Here is a 19,019-nt window from a genome sequence, read left to right on the forward strand (position 1 = left end):
GAATTAAAACTCACTGAACACAATCAAACACCCAGGACTTTTCCGGATTTTTGAAGAACCCCACTAGGAATTCATTCATGCAAAATACGAATGATCACAATCACTCGACCTTGCACTGTGGCTGACAGTATGATGTGAGGTGTGACACGCAGAGAAATGGAACTTCAGTGGCACATTAGGATATTGAGGTGTTTAAGGCAACTTTATTCTCCAGTACTTTTGCAGAGCTTTCCCAGAGTCTCTGAGACGAAAAGGAAACTGTACATTTTAAGTACATCTCTACTGGAAAAAGTGATGCGGTCTTTGGGATAGCAAGGCATTTAGGACAAATTCATTTTCCACGACTTTCCCAGAACTTTTCCAGAACCCCTGGACCAATAACTGTTCATCCAGGACACTCTAGGAATTTTCCTAGTAATGTCCTTACCGCGGAGGAGCCAGAGCGTTTCATGTACTGCAGCACCATCTCCCTCTTGCTAGCCATGTCACGCGCCCTCAGAGGGTCAGCTTTGCTCCCTGTGAGACCCATGTCCTCCTGTAATTCAAAACAAAACAAAAAGAAAATTCAGTATAATTGACAATCACCTAAAATTTGCTTAAACAACAACGAAAAAAGCTCAGAGATTTTTTTTTCGTTTGGGAGGTACCGGTACATTATTTGTTTTACTCAAAATGGAGACATGCGTACAAGTACACATGTACCAGCAAAAAATCTGTAATCTAAATGATACCCAATATCCTCGTGGTACCGTACATGTACACGATCAAATGCCATATTTGCTTTGCATAACCGCAATGCAGAGTCAATACAACGTGGTCGTTCAGAGTTTCTGGTCCTGTCATTCATAGGCAGAGTGTTTACAAAATGAAATCCAGCCTGATAAATTGTACTTTGCTGTCATTAAGGCTGTTCATCTGTACTATAAAACAGGGCAGGTACAATGTACTTATTTAAAATCAAGAATGCCACATAGGGGTGAGATTTACCAATGATAAAAATGGCCGAAAACAGCTTTAAAAAGGCATAAAAAAGGTGCTGACTGTAAAAATCTCCTATACTTTTGTACACAGCCAGTGAGGAAAAGAAGCTGAAATCCAAAACAAAACAAAAAATGAAATCAGCTAAAAAGCTGAGAAATCTCATCCGCCTGTAAGATATATTCACGCACATACATGTGTATATGTACTGTGATTAATTGGGTACATGTAGTACTGCACATTTGTGTGTTTTTGAAAAGGAGAATAATGGTCATGTACATATACTGTACATGTACATATGGGTAATTCCAGAAATTTGGGAAATTCCAGAAATTAACATCTCCCCAGCGCCAATCCATCCGAGGAAACAGAAATTAGGGGTCCAAAAGTGTGACATTTTTGTGTCCGTTACATCAGACCTTTGTTATTTGACGTGGAAATATCTCCAGAATTGATTTCAAACTATTACTATTTGTTTGGCAGGTAATTTGCATTAATTCATCACTCTTGGAAACTACTGTCGAAAATGTGTTCTGAACTTACAAATCATACCTGTATGTCACTGCCTGGTCATCAGTACTTATAAACACAGTTCACTTTCACGTGTACGCTGACAACTTTGCATATTAAAAACAGAAGGTCTCACGTAAGTTTAACCACAGCATTACAACAGCACAACAGAGGTAAAAGCACTATTAACAAAAATACTGAGGCAGTACATGTACAGCACATGTACATGTACATGTACAGTATATGTACATGTACGTGTACATGTATGTGTACATGTACGGTACATGTACGTGTACATGTATGTGTACGTACAGATACAAGAACATGTACATGTACTTGTGCTACAAAGCGGCTTCTAACATGTCTAATATGGTATTGTATGGTGGTGTGCATTTACATGTACGGGTAGTATGGGACCCCTGGTACCTGTACTTCTTGTTAAAATAATAACAAAACCATGTTAGTCAAGTGGTTTCCATCGCATCCCCCATCCACTCTACTGCCAAGCAGCTGGATCGAGCCCTGCACTGGCACACATGAGAATTCAAGAACTAAAATTGCACGGGACTGCTTTGCAACTTAATTAACCCTAACCTTCCCCAACCACACAGAATTAAACAGTAGTAAAGTGTTTAATTCTGTGGGGATAGGTCTGGTAGCCCGAAACAGCTGGCTTTTGCATTGGGCTTGGCATACCTCAGAAAGTCCCATATGGGTGTTCAACTTTGTGTGAATGGGGAAGGTTAGGGCCAGCAACCCTTGGGAGTTGGGGTTAAAGTGTAGTACTGGTAGGTTTGTGTAGTTACACATTTTCCCATCTCTTTGTAAATTGTAATGGTTTATAGTCTTGTTCACAAATTATTGTTTTGGTAAGATTTTATGTTGTTGTTACCTAAATGTTTCTTTTGTAATGATGAACAAGCAATAAACCTTCTAAACGTTGCACCTTCATGGGGCAAAACTTTCATATCGCCGTAACCGCGCAACGCGCAGCACAGAGTCAAGACATGTTTTTACTTGGGCTTTCCTAGTACATCACGACAGTCACATGACCTGTCCTTCTACAGTCAAAGTCCTTCTACAGTTGAAAGCCAAGATTTGTTGCCGTTGCAGGTTGGTTTGGTTTATGCAGTGTGCATACCGGTACAAGTGATTCCGGTGTGAAAAATCCGGAATGCGCCCGGCAAAGCTGGTCAGCCTAAGGTAAGTTCCATGTGCAGCATGTAATCACTGTCGTGACTGGTTCTTTTCACTGATTCATCTGTGATCTAAATTGTTAAATGGACTCAAAAGTCAAAACATATTTTACTCAAATTTTTTCTCACAATATATCATCAAGTGTGCAAAGGGAAAAGGGTGCCTGATTTCTGAAATGTTGTGTTGACATTTACACGGGCAGTTTTGGGTTATAAAATCAACGAAATGGAACCGGGCACCCGTGATCAGCGGTTGGGTTGTGGGTAAGCGGGTACTTGGCATGTCCCTGGTATTGCAAGTTATCGTACACCTGTACAGTGCACATGTACCTGTAGGTGCACAGTACCAAGACAACAGTCAACAACTGTTTTTGCAATCAAACCTCCTCACAATACATACATAATGTACGTACATGTACACATGTACAAAGTAGGCCTACATGTACCGGTACTGTACATGTGCAGGGTCTCTGGAGTGGAGCCTGTTAAAAGCCCTGACATTTATACTGTCATGCTTCCCACTTCTTGAATTTCTCTCTGCTTCCACGTAATGCTTGCCCTCATGTCACAATCTCCCTTCACTGTGTAACTGTAAGTGAATCCATTGCAGAATCTCTCACATCTAAAAATACCACCCCTGAGGACATTTGTGACTAGTGAAAACAAGAATACACGTAGAATTCATTTTTTCATCCTGCAAAAGGCACATGTATCGGTGCTTGTTCAACAACGGCTAATGGGATAATTGAACTTCTCTGTGCCCACATCCACATCACCATGTTATTTTTGCCCGACAAATTAGCATTGCAAATAAAGTTGGAAATTCCTAAACAATACACATCTGTCCTTCACATCGATGTTTTTAATGAAAAGAACTGAGTGAGGGTTGGCTTCCTATCGGTATGGACTTCCTTGTGCTGTTGACTTTCAAAGCAGATCAAGAATAACGATGAGCAGTCATGTCGCATAATATGCAACTGACAATACACAATGGACTTAGTTTTAAATGCACTTAACACATACATGTACATATGATGAACATCATGAAGTGCAGACCTACATTACATGTACACAAGCAAATATGAACATATTACGGTACTCTACGTACATGTATGCTTCAGCTGACCCAGACTCGTACACTTGTGTACATGTACATGTACATGGCGAAGAAAGCTACATGTACTGTATCACTCACAACATGTGTATAACAAGCCCACTTAACAGGTATGGTACAGTATAAGGATGTATCAGAACATACAATCGAAACATACAATACGTAACGTAGCGTACATGTACTACTTTCATCCAATTGCTCAAGCTTAGAAATCTTTTAATACTTTAGTTTTGTTACCAGTACACATGTGAGTTTCATTTTTCATGTACCACTGAATGATTTCAGCCTTTAACATTTGTGACATTTGCAGTTTTTTTTTATTTTTGCACTAAGAAATGGTGATGTTGTTGAATCTAGCCACAAGTCCTCTCATACATCATGTCCTTGTATGTACAGATAACAGGGCAAACAAGGGCAAACAAGGGCAAAGGAATGCTTGAACAGCTTGTGACTTGAGACCCAATGACCTGTGATGGGATTAAGTGCGCCACTGCTACAATATGACATCCCTCCTCCAAACAGAGAGCCAATCAACATTTGGCTTGATTTTTTAGGGAAAGAGTTACAGCAATGCCGTGCACAGCATTGAGAAAAGCTGGCCTAAACAAACTATGGTTCAGGACACACAAGGATCACATGGGAACTTCTCTTCAGGAAATTTGGAAAATGGTCTCTTGGATTTACCCACCACATTCATTCCAGTCACATGCATTTGCCAACCAAAAAAAGGAAGAAATTGAGACTTAAAATTGGAGAAATCTATATCAGTAAGGGCCTTTAAAAACTTGGGATTGCAAAACAATTCGTTCAAACACACATGTACACTTGTTCTTCTCTGTCTGTAACCCAGACCTTTTACGTTAATTACACAAAACTAAATAAGATCTCACAGTTAACTTTTTGAGCTGTATTCTGTTGATCTGACCAGTGTAAAGAGATATTTGCAAATATAGCTGTGTAACATTTTGTTAGGTTCAGCAGGGTCCTCAGGAAACAGAATACTGTATGTAGGGTTCCACTTGGCAAAGTATCAGCTAAATTCAGATCTTTGCAGTGAGCTATCATTTCTGAGTAGCACCTACATGTAATTCAGTTTCTGTCTCTAGTCAGGTGTTGAGGATTATAATTAGACTTTGTGAACAATCATTTTTGGGCTACAATGGAGACCGAAAGCCACAGGTACCAGTACAGAACCCTGTGAATCGGAACTGAGGTTAGGGCCAAAATTCTGCTTTTTTTCCTTTTCAAAATTAAATAAACATGTAGAAAAGACTGAGCACAAGTGGTATGAATGTGACTCAGGAAGAAATAAAAAAACACATCCTTGGCAGTTAGGGTTAAGCCTGTAACATTTTTCCTTTTTTTTTACACAATTAGGGTTATTTCCTCACATGAAAGGCAATTAGGGTTTACCCTAACTGCCCAGGGTGTGTGAAAAAAACCAACTAAAATTGGATGACACATTTTCATACATAGTATACCGGTACACATATGTATGTACTGATATGTGCATGATATGTATCGTATACCAGTGACTCTCACACCATAGGCCCACAGTTGGCATGGCTGTACATGAGCTTAACATATCTGTATAAATTTGTAAACTAACCATGCAATGATGCATATAAATTACATAATTTACACAAATTACATGTACCATCCAGTCGATCGTCAACAGTTACACCTGTCGTAACTACCCTGTACGTGTAGTCATGACAAATGTACCCCCAACGAAACTGTGTAACTATTGACACATGATTGACAACACCTAATACATGTACATGGAAAATTAGTTTCATTGTTACGCATGTACACAGGTTGGCAAAGTGGTTTATAGCCTGCCACAGGCCCATCCAATGATCCATGCCAAATTAATAATACATGTACATGTCCAGTGTACAAGCACATACATATGAACAATGTGTAATGTGTTTTTATCACACATGTACATGTACCGGTATTAGTACACATGTTCACACATGTACATGTATGTGCATGGATTTACAAATGTTACAGCCTACAGGTTTACATGTACATGTACAGTACATGTGCATGTACATTGTACATATAAGCACATGCACATACATGTACAAGTATGTGATTTATCCTCAGCATCAGGTAGACTACATGTACATGTAGCTTCTAAGAACATTGTAGTTACACTGCACATGTGTACTGACATGGCATTGAACATGTACATGTACATGTAGTCGTGCACAATGTTTACACTAGCCTACATGTACATGTATATTCTCCACCTGTTTTGACCTTGATACTTAACTTGACATCTAGTCACAAATACAATGATTTATGGCCTTCAACATGTCAAGTATTTAGTCTGGAATGCTGAAATATAGGTACATGTACCCCTGGGCTTGGGCTGGGTTGACAGCTGCCAGCATGGTCATAGGACTTTTTCATCCAGATGTGCATGTAAAATGTACTGTACATGTATATGTGTACAATATACTGTACATGTACATTGTTTTGAGCTTTACCATTTACATGTACATGTGCATGCTGGTCATCTATTTAATTCCAAAAGAAACAACCATTACACATTACAAGAACCAGTACATCCAAGTGCATGTACATGTATTATGTTAAATCCTAAAAATACATGTATTTGACAAGACAAATACATGTGTTTTTGTAGTAGTGCATGCATGTATGCAGGTACTCATAATAGAGCCTACATTGTGTATAACTGCCAATTTGTTCAAGCCTGTAATATGACTCTTATTAATTAACATCTTCCCTGTTGATCCTCCAACTGCATGTACAAGTACATAGTACATCTGTTGAATGGTCAGGTTCTGAAATTACAATGTAAATCTGCACTTTTATTTACTGTTTGTCATGGTATCCTTGTTCTCTCTTTCCATAACCTCTTCTGCCACAACCCAGGACCCAGAAATTAACAACAAACATTGCACGGCCTGATTCCCATATCCTGGACTGACAATGACATCAGCATGGAGTCATCAGGTGTCAAACACCATGGGACCTCAAAATACAAAAAAATGCTGTGGTTCCATTATCAATGCCAAAAAGAATGCTACCGGTAGGTTGGTCAGATAATTTTTTTTACTATTAGTGAAAAATGCAATAAACAGAACTTAACTTGAGTTTGCCTGTAATTACAAATACATAGATATGTACAGTACTTGAAGATATATTTCATATTTTTATGTCATAATAAAGTAAGGAAACAAAAATCTTTGATATTTTTCTTGTGTTTAGTGTCTTTATTTCATAAAAAGAAAACAGAAAATCTTCAAACAATGAAACTACATGTACAAAACATGCACTGCAAAAAGTTTGGTGGTCAGTCTAGTTGCTGGGAACTCAGTTCAATTTACAAACTTGTTAGGTTTTCTTTTTTTTCCCCATTTTTATGGAAAGCCTTGAAAAATACCACACTTGTAATGACTCATATTCACCACACATGATGCACATTCAATTTACCTTCAGTTCCATTTCTGTTCAAGGTGATATAACTCTTCCCGGAGTTACAAGCACACCTACATGTACAAGGACATCTATATTTGTACATGTACAAGTGTATGTAATATAAACTCTGCAGTTGAAGTAAACTTTCAAGACATCTGGACAGTACATGCACATGTCCATGTACGTAGAACCAATACTCAGGCAGAACACAAATTTTGTATGTTATTATGCATCAACACGTGTACATTTTTGCACACAGTAGCGGTATCATGGACTAGTCCGCCAAGTTTTGCTTAGACACATTTGGTAGATTTCTATAATTTTAAACAAACTAAAAACCAAATCTGTGGGAGGCAGCAAGCCTGAGGAGTCAAAGGAGTCAAGAGTTAACACTGCTGCAACGTACATGTACATGTATGTACTGTACTGTATACATATACATGTATGTACATGTACATTTGCACAAAAAGGTACATGTACACATTGGCTTTCAAGGTTGAAGGCAATAAACCTTGGCATATAAAAATCAACAGAAACTGTCAAAGTTTGCATCCAAATACTGGTACATACATGTACATGTACACAGTACACTACACATGTAATTTATCAGATGGCAGATGGAGTGATTCATCAATAATTGAATAAACATACATGTACATGTATGCCACAAGCGCATTTGACGACATCTCAACAAAGATGGCAGATACTATACACTACGCATGTGGGGGGGATAGGCATAACATGAACCTGCTGCCATATGACAACCACTGTGGATGCAATAGCCCTTACACATGTGCAACACTTGCATGCAGTGGTGCACTGTACAATTTGGAGTATTTATTTCCTTTCACTTCACACTGCCCACACCATATGGGGGCCCCCCCCGGAAACGGTCCAATACTGTTTTTAGGTCAGACACAGGGTAGGCCGGGGTTGGCTTGTGGGCTGGACAAAGAGTAGGCCAGGAAGTACATGTACCAACTGTACATGTACACGCTGATGCCAAGCTTGATTCCCAAAACAAATATCGGTATGTCCCACGTATAGAAAAATCAATGTTTGCTCTGGAAATGTATTTGTACAAGTACACTGACAGGTTTGCCGCAATACCTTTAATCTGTCATGTCTGAGGACGTCAGCAGAATGTGGTACCTTTATTCACTTGTACATTTCAGCCCATGATTCGAACATTAACCTGTTAACCTCCCCCCATAAGGTACGATTATAATGCCATAAAATCTTTACTGTACTACAAAGAAAGGCTAAAGGCTACAAGTCCATCTTACAGTGCCACTTTCACGACACTCTATATCAACAAGTCAAACTGACAGTGACTGTAACTTGTAAGCTACCGTAAATGTAATGTCAAAGTCCCACATTTAATCCCCCCCCCATACAATATGTACACATTACCGGAACTTTCGAAACCTTCCGACAAGTACATGTACATGTGTGTAGTGTTGGAAAATTCAGAGAAAATACTCTTTCTTTTGCACGGTTAATATTCTTTTCAGATCATTTTTTCGTTGATGATTTCCTCGACTGTTCCTCTTTCTTTTGCTATAAATACATGTACCAGGAATCATTTATCCCAATGCCTCTAAAATTGTTTTCAAGAAAGGGGATAACCCTTGTGCAAATATGGCTTAGTCCATTCAGAGTTCCTACAAGGGGCCAATTTCACAGAGCTGCTTAAGCACAAAATTTGCATTAGCGTGAAAAAACCTCGCTTGACAAATCAGGTTGCCGGCTAAAATCCATGTGACGTATATTGGTTTGGAATAGCACTCACCTGTCTTTTGGTTAGCATGACAATCACATGGATTTTGAGCTGGCAACCTTTGTTTTTTAAGCAAGGTTTTTTGTGCTTAGGCCTAAGCAAATTTTGTGCTTAAGCAGCTCTATGAAATTGGCCCCAGGCTGCATATGTCATGTGTATGGACCACACTGTTGTGAGACCAAGTACAGTACATGTACTTGGTGTGTAATGAACAAGGTTGGCATCCACATACAGTGTGGTACACACAGTGTAAAACCATGTTTACAAAATAAAGACTTCATAAAGTTGTACACGTACATGGACATTGTACAGGTACACATACTGCATATACTGCATCTGCACATGGGGATGCATCATTTGCATTGTGTGTGTTTACTTGTCAATCATACCGGTATGTCAATTTTTAAAAGACACCTCAGAGTAGCTCAACTTCAGTTTTAAACGATGACTCATCAAACCGGCTTTCCAAACTTGTCACAAATGAAAGTAGGGATTCTATAAAGAGAAAGCCACAAATCCCTGTGGCAAAGAACCTGTATCACACCCTCTACATTATGCCCTGTACATCCACACTGTACATTATTATTATTATTATTAAATGAATTTATTAAGTGCAAATTCTATGCAAAAATATTCGAATGCACTGTACAACCAATAACAGAAAAACAAAATCGCGTAATATAAAAATTTCATCAGAATTCAAAAGACACAGAATCACTTATACAATTACACACAGATATTAAAACAAAATAAATCAAGTACACAGATACAGCAGCACATTAAAGCCGTCACAGAAGAGTGCAAACCAATAAAATTCGTTAAAATACTGATAAAAACATATCCTAGCTCAAAAGCGATCCTGAACAGATGAGTTTTTAGCAGTGCCTTAAAACGGTCTAAACTTGTGGCATTTCACACCTGAACTGGTAGTTGATTCCACAGATACGGGGCAGCATGTAAAAAAGAATGATCACCTAGGCAGGTCCTACTACGAATGGATCAGAACTATGGTCAGAACTACGAAGACAGTAGCAAGACTCAGTACGAACAGTGATGAACTGTGACAAGTATTCCCCATGGAGTGTTTTGAAGACCAGAAGTAAGATGTTGAAAACAATTCTAGATTTAACTGGGAACCAGTGAAGATCAAGAAGAACAGGTGTGATACAACAATACTTCACACAAGCCTAGTACATGCATTTGAACATGTTGAAGATGATTGAAGTGTACTGATGATACCCCATACAACAAGCTGTCACAATAATCGAGTTTAGACATAATAAAAGCATGAATGAGTGTTTCAGTGTTGCCACGTGTTAAGTACTTCTTAATAGATCTAATGTTGTGCAGGAAGTACATCTGTACATGTAGAATGCAGACTCGCACGTTTTAACCACATGATCACTCATGGACAAGTTAACATCAAACAATGCCCCCAAATTCCATGCAAAAGAAGCAGGTCCAACTAGAGATTCTCCAACCTGAACCCCATCGATCTAATAACTTAAGCTAGTTGCTGACGAGTACCAATGACCAAGAATTCTGATTTGCTGTCATTAAGGAATAGGCCACTTGCTGACATCCAAGAATGTAAATCCTTTACACATGATTCCATGACACACAAAGCTGACACTTGATTTCTAGCTACATGTACATGTCCATCAGGTGAAAATGAAATATAAAGCTGTGTGTCATCAGTGTAACAATGGACCTGAAGATTATGGGATTTTACAATGTCAAAATGTTCACTTGTATAAAAAATAAATAGCAAGGGGTCCAAACAAGAACCTTGTGGAATACCCCATACAAGGTCATGCTTATCCAACAGTATGTTGTTAATTAATACACACTGAGATCTCCCAGACAAGTATGACTTGAACCACTCAAGAACAATGCCGTCAACTCTGAACTTCTTTCTGAGAATGCTCATGAGAATACTGTGATCAAGTGTGTCAAAAGCAGAGCTTAAATCAAGCAAAACAAGTAAGGTAACCTGTTTATTGTTCATAGCCAGTAGTAAGTCATTTTTTACCCTCAGTAACGCAGTTTCAGTACTATGAAACTTACGATATGCTGACTGAACTGTGGGGAACAGATTTTGCGAAGTAAGATGCAATTGCAACTGATCACAAACAATTTTCTCGAGTATCTTCGAGATAAACTGTAAGTTGCTAACCGGACGATAGTTTTCAACATTGGCATTCAAACCCCTTGTTTTTTAGGAGAGGCCTCGAGGAAGCACAATGGATGACTTCCAGATTTCTGAAAAACATCCTGATTTTAAGGAAACATTTATGATCTGAGTGGCAAAGGGTAATAACACATCCAAGTAATCCATCAACAAATGAGTAGAAATTGGGTCTAACAGGCATGATTTTTTGAATGAACCATTAATAATTTTCCTCACACAAACTTCAGAGACATACCAAAGTCAGAAAGACATGGAAAAACCAACATGTCAGGTGCATTTTGAGTCAAACATCTAAACTGATCAGTACTGGACAACCTACGACGGATGGAATCAACTTTGCTCACAAAAAAAAAAAACCCATGTCATTGGCAACTTGAACATCACTAACACGTGGGGGTAACACTGTTAAAAAGAGATGTACTAGCCTCGAAAAACCCGCTTAGGATCACTGCTATTCTTAGCAATAAAGTTATTATAATACTCACAACGAGATTGGTTCATAAGTAAAATTACCCTGTTCCTTGAACGCTTAGAAGAAAGGATAAGATCACATTCTTGTTTGGTCGCTCGCCATTTTCTCTCATACTTTCTCCGACACTGCTTCACTGATTTAATGTCATCATTGAGCCAAGGAACTCGAGGTCACACAACGGTAGTTTTTATTACAACACGAGCATGATTATTAAATAAGGAACGAAGAGAGGTACATGTATCACAAGACATTCTAAGATCATTTACTTTACACTTGCATCATCGCCTAAGGATAAAAACATCTTGCTTAAAATGTCATCCCTGAATTTGTCAACATTAATAGCCTTAATTTTCCAAGAGTAAAATGTCTGCACTGACATTGGTGGATAGGAAAAATTAAGAGAACACATAATTGCAACGTGATCGGAAAACAACTAATCAGATACAAGACCATTCACAATGGATTCAGAAGTGACATCCAGGTCTAACGTATGACCATGCACATGAGTGGGAAAATCTGTATGCTGTTTCAAATTCATTGATTCCAGCAACTCAAGAAAATGTATGGCATCATTGCATTCACTATTGTCAACATGAAAATTGAAATCTCCTGTAATAATTAGTGATTCACTACACAATATAAGAGATTCCAAATAATCAGAAAATTCATATAGAAAAGTTGCAACCCCAACCTGATGAGAAACTGAATAAGGTGGGCGATATACAACAGCCAACCCCAAAGTCTGTGATGCAGACTTAATCAGCCACTCAGAGGATTCAAACGACTGATATTCTCTGCCTGACTGTTTAGTGACTTGAAGAGTTTCATGGGCCAGAAGTGCTGTGCCACCACCTGTTCGTCCAGTGTGAGGAACATCGAAGACCTTAAAGCCGATAGGTGTTTCTTGAATACGATGAGCATCATCCATGACTCTCAACCATGTCTCAGTTAATGCAAAGAAATCAGCCCGACTCGCACAGACAAAATCCAACCAGTCAGAAGTTTTGTTTTTGAGAGACCTGACATTTAAAGAACACATTCTCAAGTGTTGACGACAGGTTTGTGCACTGACAGGTCTGACATGTCTTAGCACAGGAACATCCACAATAGCAAGAGAGTGGGTCTCAGAATATTTGATGATTTTTTAATGTTGCCGATGTCGGTGGCTTACAATGACAGGTATTGCCTGTAGATATTGCTGGCAAGCAACGTTTACTACTGTTCTCATCCTAGGCATAGTTGTACATACTGTATGAGGAGTGATGGCAGAAGCTGTACTTCTTGAGGTTATTTGGACAGGGAGGGAAGTGATGTTAGTCAGCTCAGGTGCAGCTGGCAACCACGGCGTAGCTGAGTGCCACCCCTTTTCCCCCTCGGCCATCTTGCAATTCGTCTTAAAGTTTCACATGGCAGTGCCAACTTAATCCTCAGACCAAGTAGCTGTGAGGCAGAGTAGCACAAATGTGGGCTCTGAAGTTGGGCATGAAAGTGGGAACGGTCAGGTGCTTCACTCCCCGCAGACAAAACGTTATTTGTCAGAGGATGGACCAGGGTTCAGGGAGATATTCATATTGATTGTGATGTCAATGGCTGGATGGTGGTAAGGCACATACAAACATGTTGAGCCATGCTTAAACCACTTCACATGATTCAACTTCGACCGCCATGTGCAGTGTGAAATGGGCAGCCTGGGACTTGACTCACCATGAATACATGTAATTGCTGAATAAGTCAAGGAGGGCAACACATGACGGCAGAGTTCACAGCAAGGTGAGCCAAATGTTGGATTGCCAGCATACGTCCACCGAAGAAATGCTGAGCAGTAAAAATATCTTTAAACAATTGAAAGAAATCTTCCCGCATTCCATTGTGTCAGAAAAAGAGGATCGACTGCTATAGCTGTGCAGATCTCACAATGTGTGACAACTGTCAGTCAACAAACTGATAAAAACCCATCAAAAGTCAGTAACATTACATCAACGATCACAAGACGAAGACATACACATTAAAAAAACTACAGCAGATGTGGCACATCATCGGATGACAACAGACTAAAAATGAAAAATCAGACTGATAAAAACTACAGAGTGAAGAGCAGAAAACGAAACGGTGCTGCCGCAGTGAAGGGCGCCCTCATGCTCCTTCTCATCCTAGGCATTGAATTAAGAGACACTTTAAATGCACCTGTTTGTTTAATTATCCATTCATCATTTAAAAAGAACTTTTGTGGATGTGTACAAATGTAGATCCCACAAAATAAGCCCTTAGGCCAAATTTTTATTCTATTTTGTTTTAACAATTTGCAGTAGAAAGAGTGAAGGGAGTTCTTTGTTTCAAGACATATTGCTTACATGTACATGCAGGTTAGCATGCCAATTTCACCTGTACATGTAAAAATATGGAGGGTTACTCCATGCTGTGCTGATATCTTTTAATTTTGAAAGCTGTTAGAGTTTGCAGGTACATGTACAGTTTCTACTCAAAAGTTGCTCTGACAACTTATAACTCTTTTGTCAGGTTGGGTCATACATATGTATGTACGTGTAAATGACACATGGCTAGTTCCACCTGTACATGTACCGGGTCCATTGTACACATGTACATACATCGTGTGTGCATATCTACTGTACATGTAACCAGCACGTACATGTATGTTTCACCACTTCCACTTAGTGTGTGTGCAGGCGCTAACATTCAGGAAAGTTGAGGTTACTTTCTGTTGCTTGTTAAAATGGCAACACCAGCCAGCAAACAACTATACAAAAATCCATTTGAGGAGATCTTCTGCCTTGTGTAAGAGTTTGCTGAATTTATACCACAGAAATATAATCAGTCTTCAGATTTCACTTTGTGATGGGTTTCTTGTTAATAATACAGTAAGTGACATTTCGGAGAAAATGGGGTGAAAGATGTCTGTGTATGTTATAGTTTCCGAACGTAAAAAAGGGTATTTAAAAATTTTTAATTATTCTCCAGTTTTTCCACACATTCTGCATATCTTAGTAATTGAAACAGTGTTTGAAAAAGGATACCATGTTATGTTTAAGCTATTGCGAATTGTCCTTTGTTAGTTTTATCCATTTCAACGTTGGCTCTCTGTCAACTGGTGGTCAGCCGTGATTTATATGTACACATACATACATGTAGATGTACATGTACGTGTACAGGTACTCTATCAACGCACGTATACATGTACATGCACTACTACATGTGTACCCATGTATGGACAAATGATTTTCATGCAAAATAATCAATTCGCAATAACTTGAAAAAACTACCAATATTTTTATTGGGTCTCCAAATACACGCAGCACTTTATTTTGTTTGTTTGTGTCCTGGAGAAGTGGTTTTAATATGGGCAAGACCATGGACATATTTTCGTTAAAATCTGATTTATTATAGTCTTATTTTTTTCTAAAATCACTTTTTCAGAATTTGTTTCAAAGTTTGTGCAACTAGGTTCATACGGCTGGTATAATGTTGTCTAATCAATTTCTTATTATCAGGTTATCCCCATGAACTTTGTATTTTGATAAAAATAACTTATGGTCTCCATCTGCGGCAAGAAGTGTCGGAGTGGTGTCCCATGTCGCCTGCCTCAAAATCCACAGTAAAGTGATCCACAGTAAAGTGATCACGTCATTTGAGTACATATGCACTAACTCTCAACTAAGTGGTGCACAAAGGCACGGGAGTGAACATACATTTTAAGTGCCAGATTTGTCAAAAGGTACAAGTTTACATACGGTACATGTACAGTGAACATACAGATAAAAAATGTACCGATGCACTAGCACAAACTTGATTCCTCCAGCAGTCAGCTCTATTGATGGCTGACTCAGGAAATGAACTTTATTGACTGCTTTTTTCCCAGAGGGTCAATATGAGACACTGCCTTCCTGCATTCCATATTGTGTGTCCAACCCCATGCATGTATGTACATTTGTACACTGTACTATGATGTATTTGTGCAGTTTGGCACATAAATGTACAATGTACCAGTACATGTACAGGCAATTCTGGTATCCCTAATCCTTTGTGTGTCAAGCTGTATTTTCTCTGCAAACGGCCTTTGAGCATCTAAGCAAATGCACCAATAAAGTACATGTAGTTGTAATTGATAACCATGCAATAAATCCATGACTTGGGTAATTTAGGACTCACTTGATACCACTTATATCAGCGACCCTCAAATCAGGCCAATACATGTACCTATTGGTATTCAACCTGATCAGAGATGTCAAATGACACCCATTAACAGGCTTGAGCTTGCACACAGGTGCATGTACTAGTGTGCACAGGTACATGTACATGTAGGAACCAACCTTGACAGCTAGCCTGTGTCTTTGCACCATACAAATGTCAGTTCTGTCGATGTGAATGTGCACTGTAAGCAACAGATGTTGTGACTCAGGGCAATTTATCCATTTTGCAAACCACACCCTATTCAACATTCCTCCAAGGCACATGAGGCAGGAACTGTTGTAAACATGCGCAATGTACAGTGTGTAATACAACATTCAGTGATTGTCTGCACTTCCAACCGATTGAAACACTGAAGCTGTTGAACAGTAATTTTTGCTGGCAGTTACGAATATGGAACATAAAAATCATCCAAACAATCTACCAAGTGTGGGTGGATTTGAGTTCATTGTGTCTGTGGTTTAATCCCAACTTTCCTGCTAAACTGATCATGAAGGCATTTTTCCTCAATTCCTAAACTCTCTTGTTTCCATCCTCCCTCAATTAATACACAGATCCAATTTATTTGCTTTTATTGGCAAAGATTTGTGCAGATGCCAACGCCACCCCCCTGAAGGGAAAGTACAATTACATGTACGACTGAATATTACCCTCCAAAACTTGTTCTGTATTTGAAAACACACTTTGTGTTTGCGTCTTGTTGCTGAGAATTTCCCTTGATCTGATGACAGGTGAGGTGATAGTAATTATGGCAGGTGAGGTGATAGTAATTATCTTTTAACGGCACAGGGCAGAGAAGTTTGCCGAGAAACGGACAGCACAAAAATGCTTGCCATTTGGTGGTAACTTGTTGCAAACATGGGTACTCGCTTCCAGTAAAACTCACGTCAGTGCTGGTGTCAGTCTTGTCGTAAGTCCTTGCAAGTCCACCACAGGTCCCACACAAGCTGCGCAGTCACAAGCCAAGTCACAAACCATTCAAATGAACTTTGACAAGAGTATTCCTTTATCATTGTTCATACTGTTAACTGGGTCATTCCATGACTTTAGGGCACAATTTGTGACTGGGTCCTTGTTACATCGGAAACTTTTTACCACCTGTCATGACCTGTAGAGTACATGTACACTGTACACGTAGGTCATTTACTCTGTAAGAATAACACACACCTATGTACACCGTCACAACTGTCCCTCAAAATCATGGAATGACCCAACTATGATCTGTCTTCTGTTGGGCGGACGTGTGATTGGACTTGTGAAACGACTTCTCACAGACACACTCACAACACTGCCACATGCATCCAGACCATGGCTTAATTAAATCACAAAGACAAACGAAATAAGGCCAGTTTCTCACCAGCATCTTCTCCAGGGCTGCATCCACCTCCGTGTCCGTCAGGCTCTGCTGGATACGTTCATACTCCTGATTGACCTCCTCCTCTTCCACCGACGGGCGGGCCTGGAGGCGCTGCTCCTTCTTGTTGGCCGCTTCCGCCTTCTTGGAAGGCTTGGCCGAGATGCGGATGCCTCCAAACTGTGGGCCAAAAGTGAGGGGAGAGGTTTACTTGCATGAGGCAATGTCAGTGAGTACCACAGGCGAACCCCAGAGACTGGTCCAATGTTTGTAAGACCTGGTTCCCTCCTCATGGGCTGGCTTCCTGCTTCTTTGTCAATGAGACGAGCATGGCATAGATGTACATGTACATGCACCAGTGCCCATAAAGTTCAGGCTGTGTACAGGAATCATCAGAAGTACAATGTACTTGCACTGTGTAACTTGCACTGAACACTTACAACAGCTACATGTAAGTATACTTGTGTACTAGAGTGCACATAAATGGACTAACAGATCTTGTGTTATGAAACAATGCCATCTTACCATGAAATCCATGAATTCCATCATCTTACATGTACACATGCACCATGCTTGTCAGGTGGCTGCAGGCTTAATGCACTGCAAATTCACAAATTGCCAGCCCTATGAGTAATGCCCACGCGGTGTCTCTAGCCTTCTACCTGTACGTGTAGTCATCATGTCCTTGATCCTACATGTAATCCCTGATAGGCACCTGCCAATTGTTTGTCGAAGGCTTCCGTTAAAAATTAAACTAAATTAGGTCAAGATCCTTGATTGGCACAGCAGCGGAATGGAATGTCAGACAGGCCATGTGTTTCAACAATCAACCTTCAAAAGAAAACAAACACTGTGTCAGTGGAGGAAGAATATCATTTAAAACCACAGGTCCAAGTTCATTAATCTCAGACTTCTTTTCACATAAACTGCAAAGCCATTTTTGCTTTGGTAAGAGCACTCATATCTTCAGAAAATTCAAGGTTTCTTGATCCTTGCTAATGTAGGGCTATACGTACATGTACATCGTTTTTCGTAAAGTACATACATGTTTGTTTCAAAGGAGCCTCAACACAGAGACCAGTGTCCTTCATGTACATGTAAGAGCTGCTTAAAAATAAACCCTGTCTTGAGAAATATTCTTTTGCCCACTAAACCAGTCACGAAAGTTTTGTTGATGACACACATTTAGATATCAGAGGACTGCAGTGTTCTCCACAGCCTTAAATTATAGCAGGGCGGCAGGCAATGAGAGTGTGAAGCTCGAAGCCAATACGCTTACGGCATGGGGTCCAGGGCCCGCTTAGCAGCCCTGGGAAAGTTTGGATTCTAGATATTCTGTGGGGCAATCTAAGGCATTTCCTGGGCACTTTCTTTTGACTCCTTCAATCAAATTGGCTCATGGTAACAATTTTAAATGAAGGCAAGATTGTTATCAGGAGGTCATCAAAAGTTTACTTTTTCTGGGGCATTTTCTTTTTTTTTTACTGTTGACGAACCTGTTATGTCACTGTACATGTACGTGTACGCTTCTGTTACACCCATGTACGTATGCAGGGTACCGTAGCTGAGTTTGCAATGTATGTACTTGAACTTAATGCGTGATCTGAAACTACCTGCACTAAAAAATATGCATTCAGTTTTCAGCCAATCTATAAAAATTGAAACTCTTAAAGTCCGTTTGATCAAACAGACATTAGATGCATAAGTTTATAGCCCTAACAGTCACGCATATCATTTGGCTTACAGTACTAAGTACTACAAAATACTA

The 19,019-nt window shown here is 39.5% G+C and overlaps 1 protein-coding gene across 2 annotated transcripts in view; it reads right to left on the reverse strand.

Annotated features, from left to right (window-relative positions):
* LOC110989357 (protein diaphanous homolog 2-like) overlaps positions 1–19,019 on the reverse strand; it is a 54,759-nt gene that overhangs the window by 30,219 nt on the left and 5,521 nt on the right. The window contains exons 1-3 of one of the 2 annotated variants that reach the window (XM_087132989.1): positions 17,777–17,943; positions 17,255–17,431; positions 428–535 (exon numbers count right to left, since the gene is read on the reverse strand). In XM_087132989.1, coding sequence (XP_086989115.1) covers positions 428–535; positions 17,255–17,431; positions 17,777–17,815 — 324 coding nt within the window. In that variant the 5' untranslated portion in view covers positions 17,816–17,943. Of the gene's footprint in view, positions 1–427; positions 536–17,254; positions 17,432–17,776; positions 17,944–19,019 lie in introns of those variants that run through there. The other variant, XM_022253686.2, reaches the window with a different exon arrangement.

This window comes from Acanthaster planci, linkage group LG02 (genome assembly GCF_054643075.1).
Source record: "Acanthaster planci isolate LZ-2023a linkage group LG02, COTS_SCS, whole genome shotgun sequence".
NCBI lineage: Eukaryota > Metazoa > Echinodermata > Asteroidea > Valvatida > Acanthasteridae > Acanthaster > Acanthaster planci.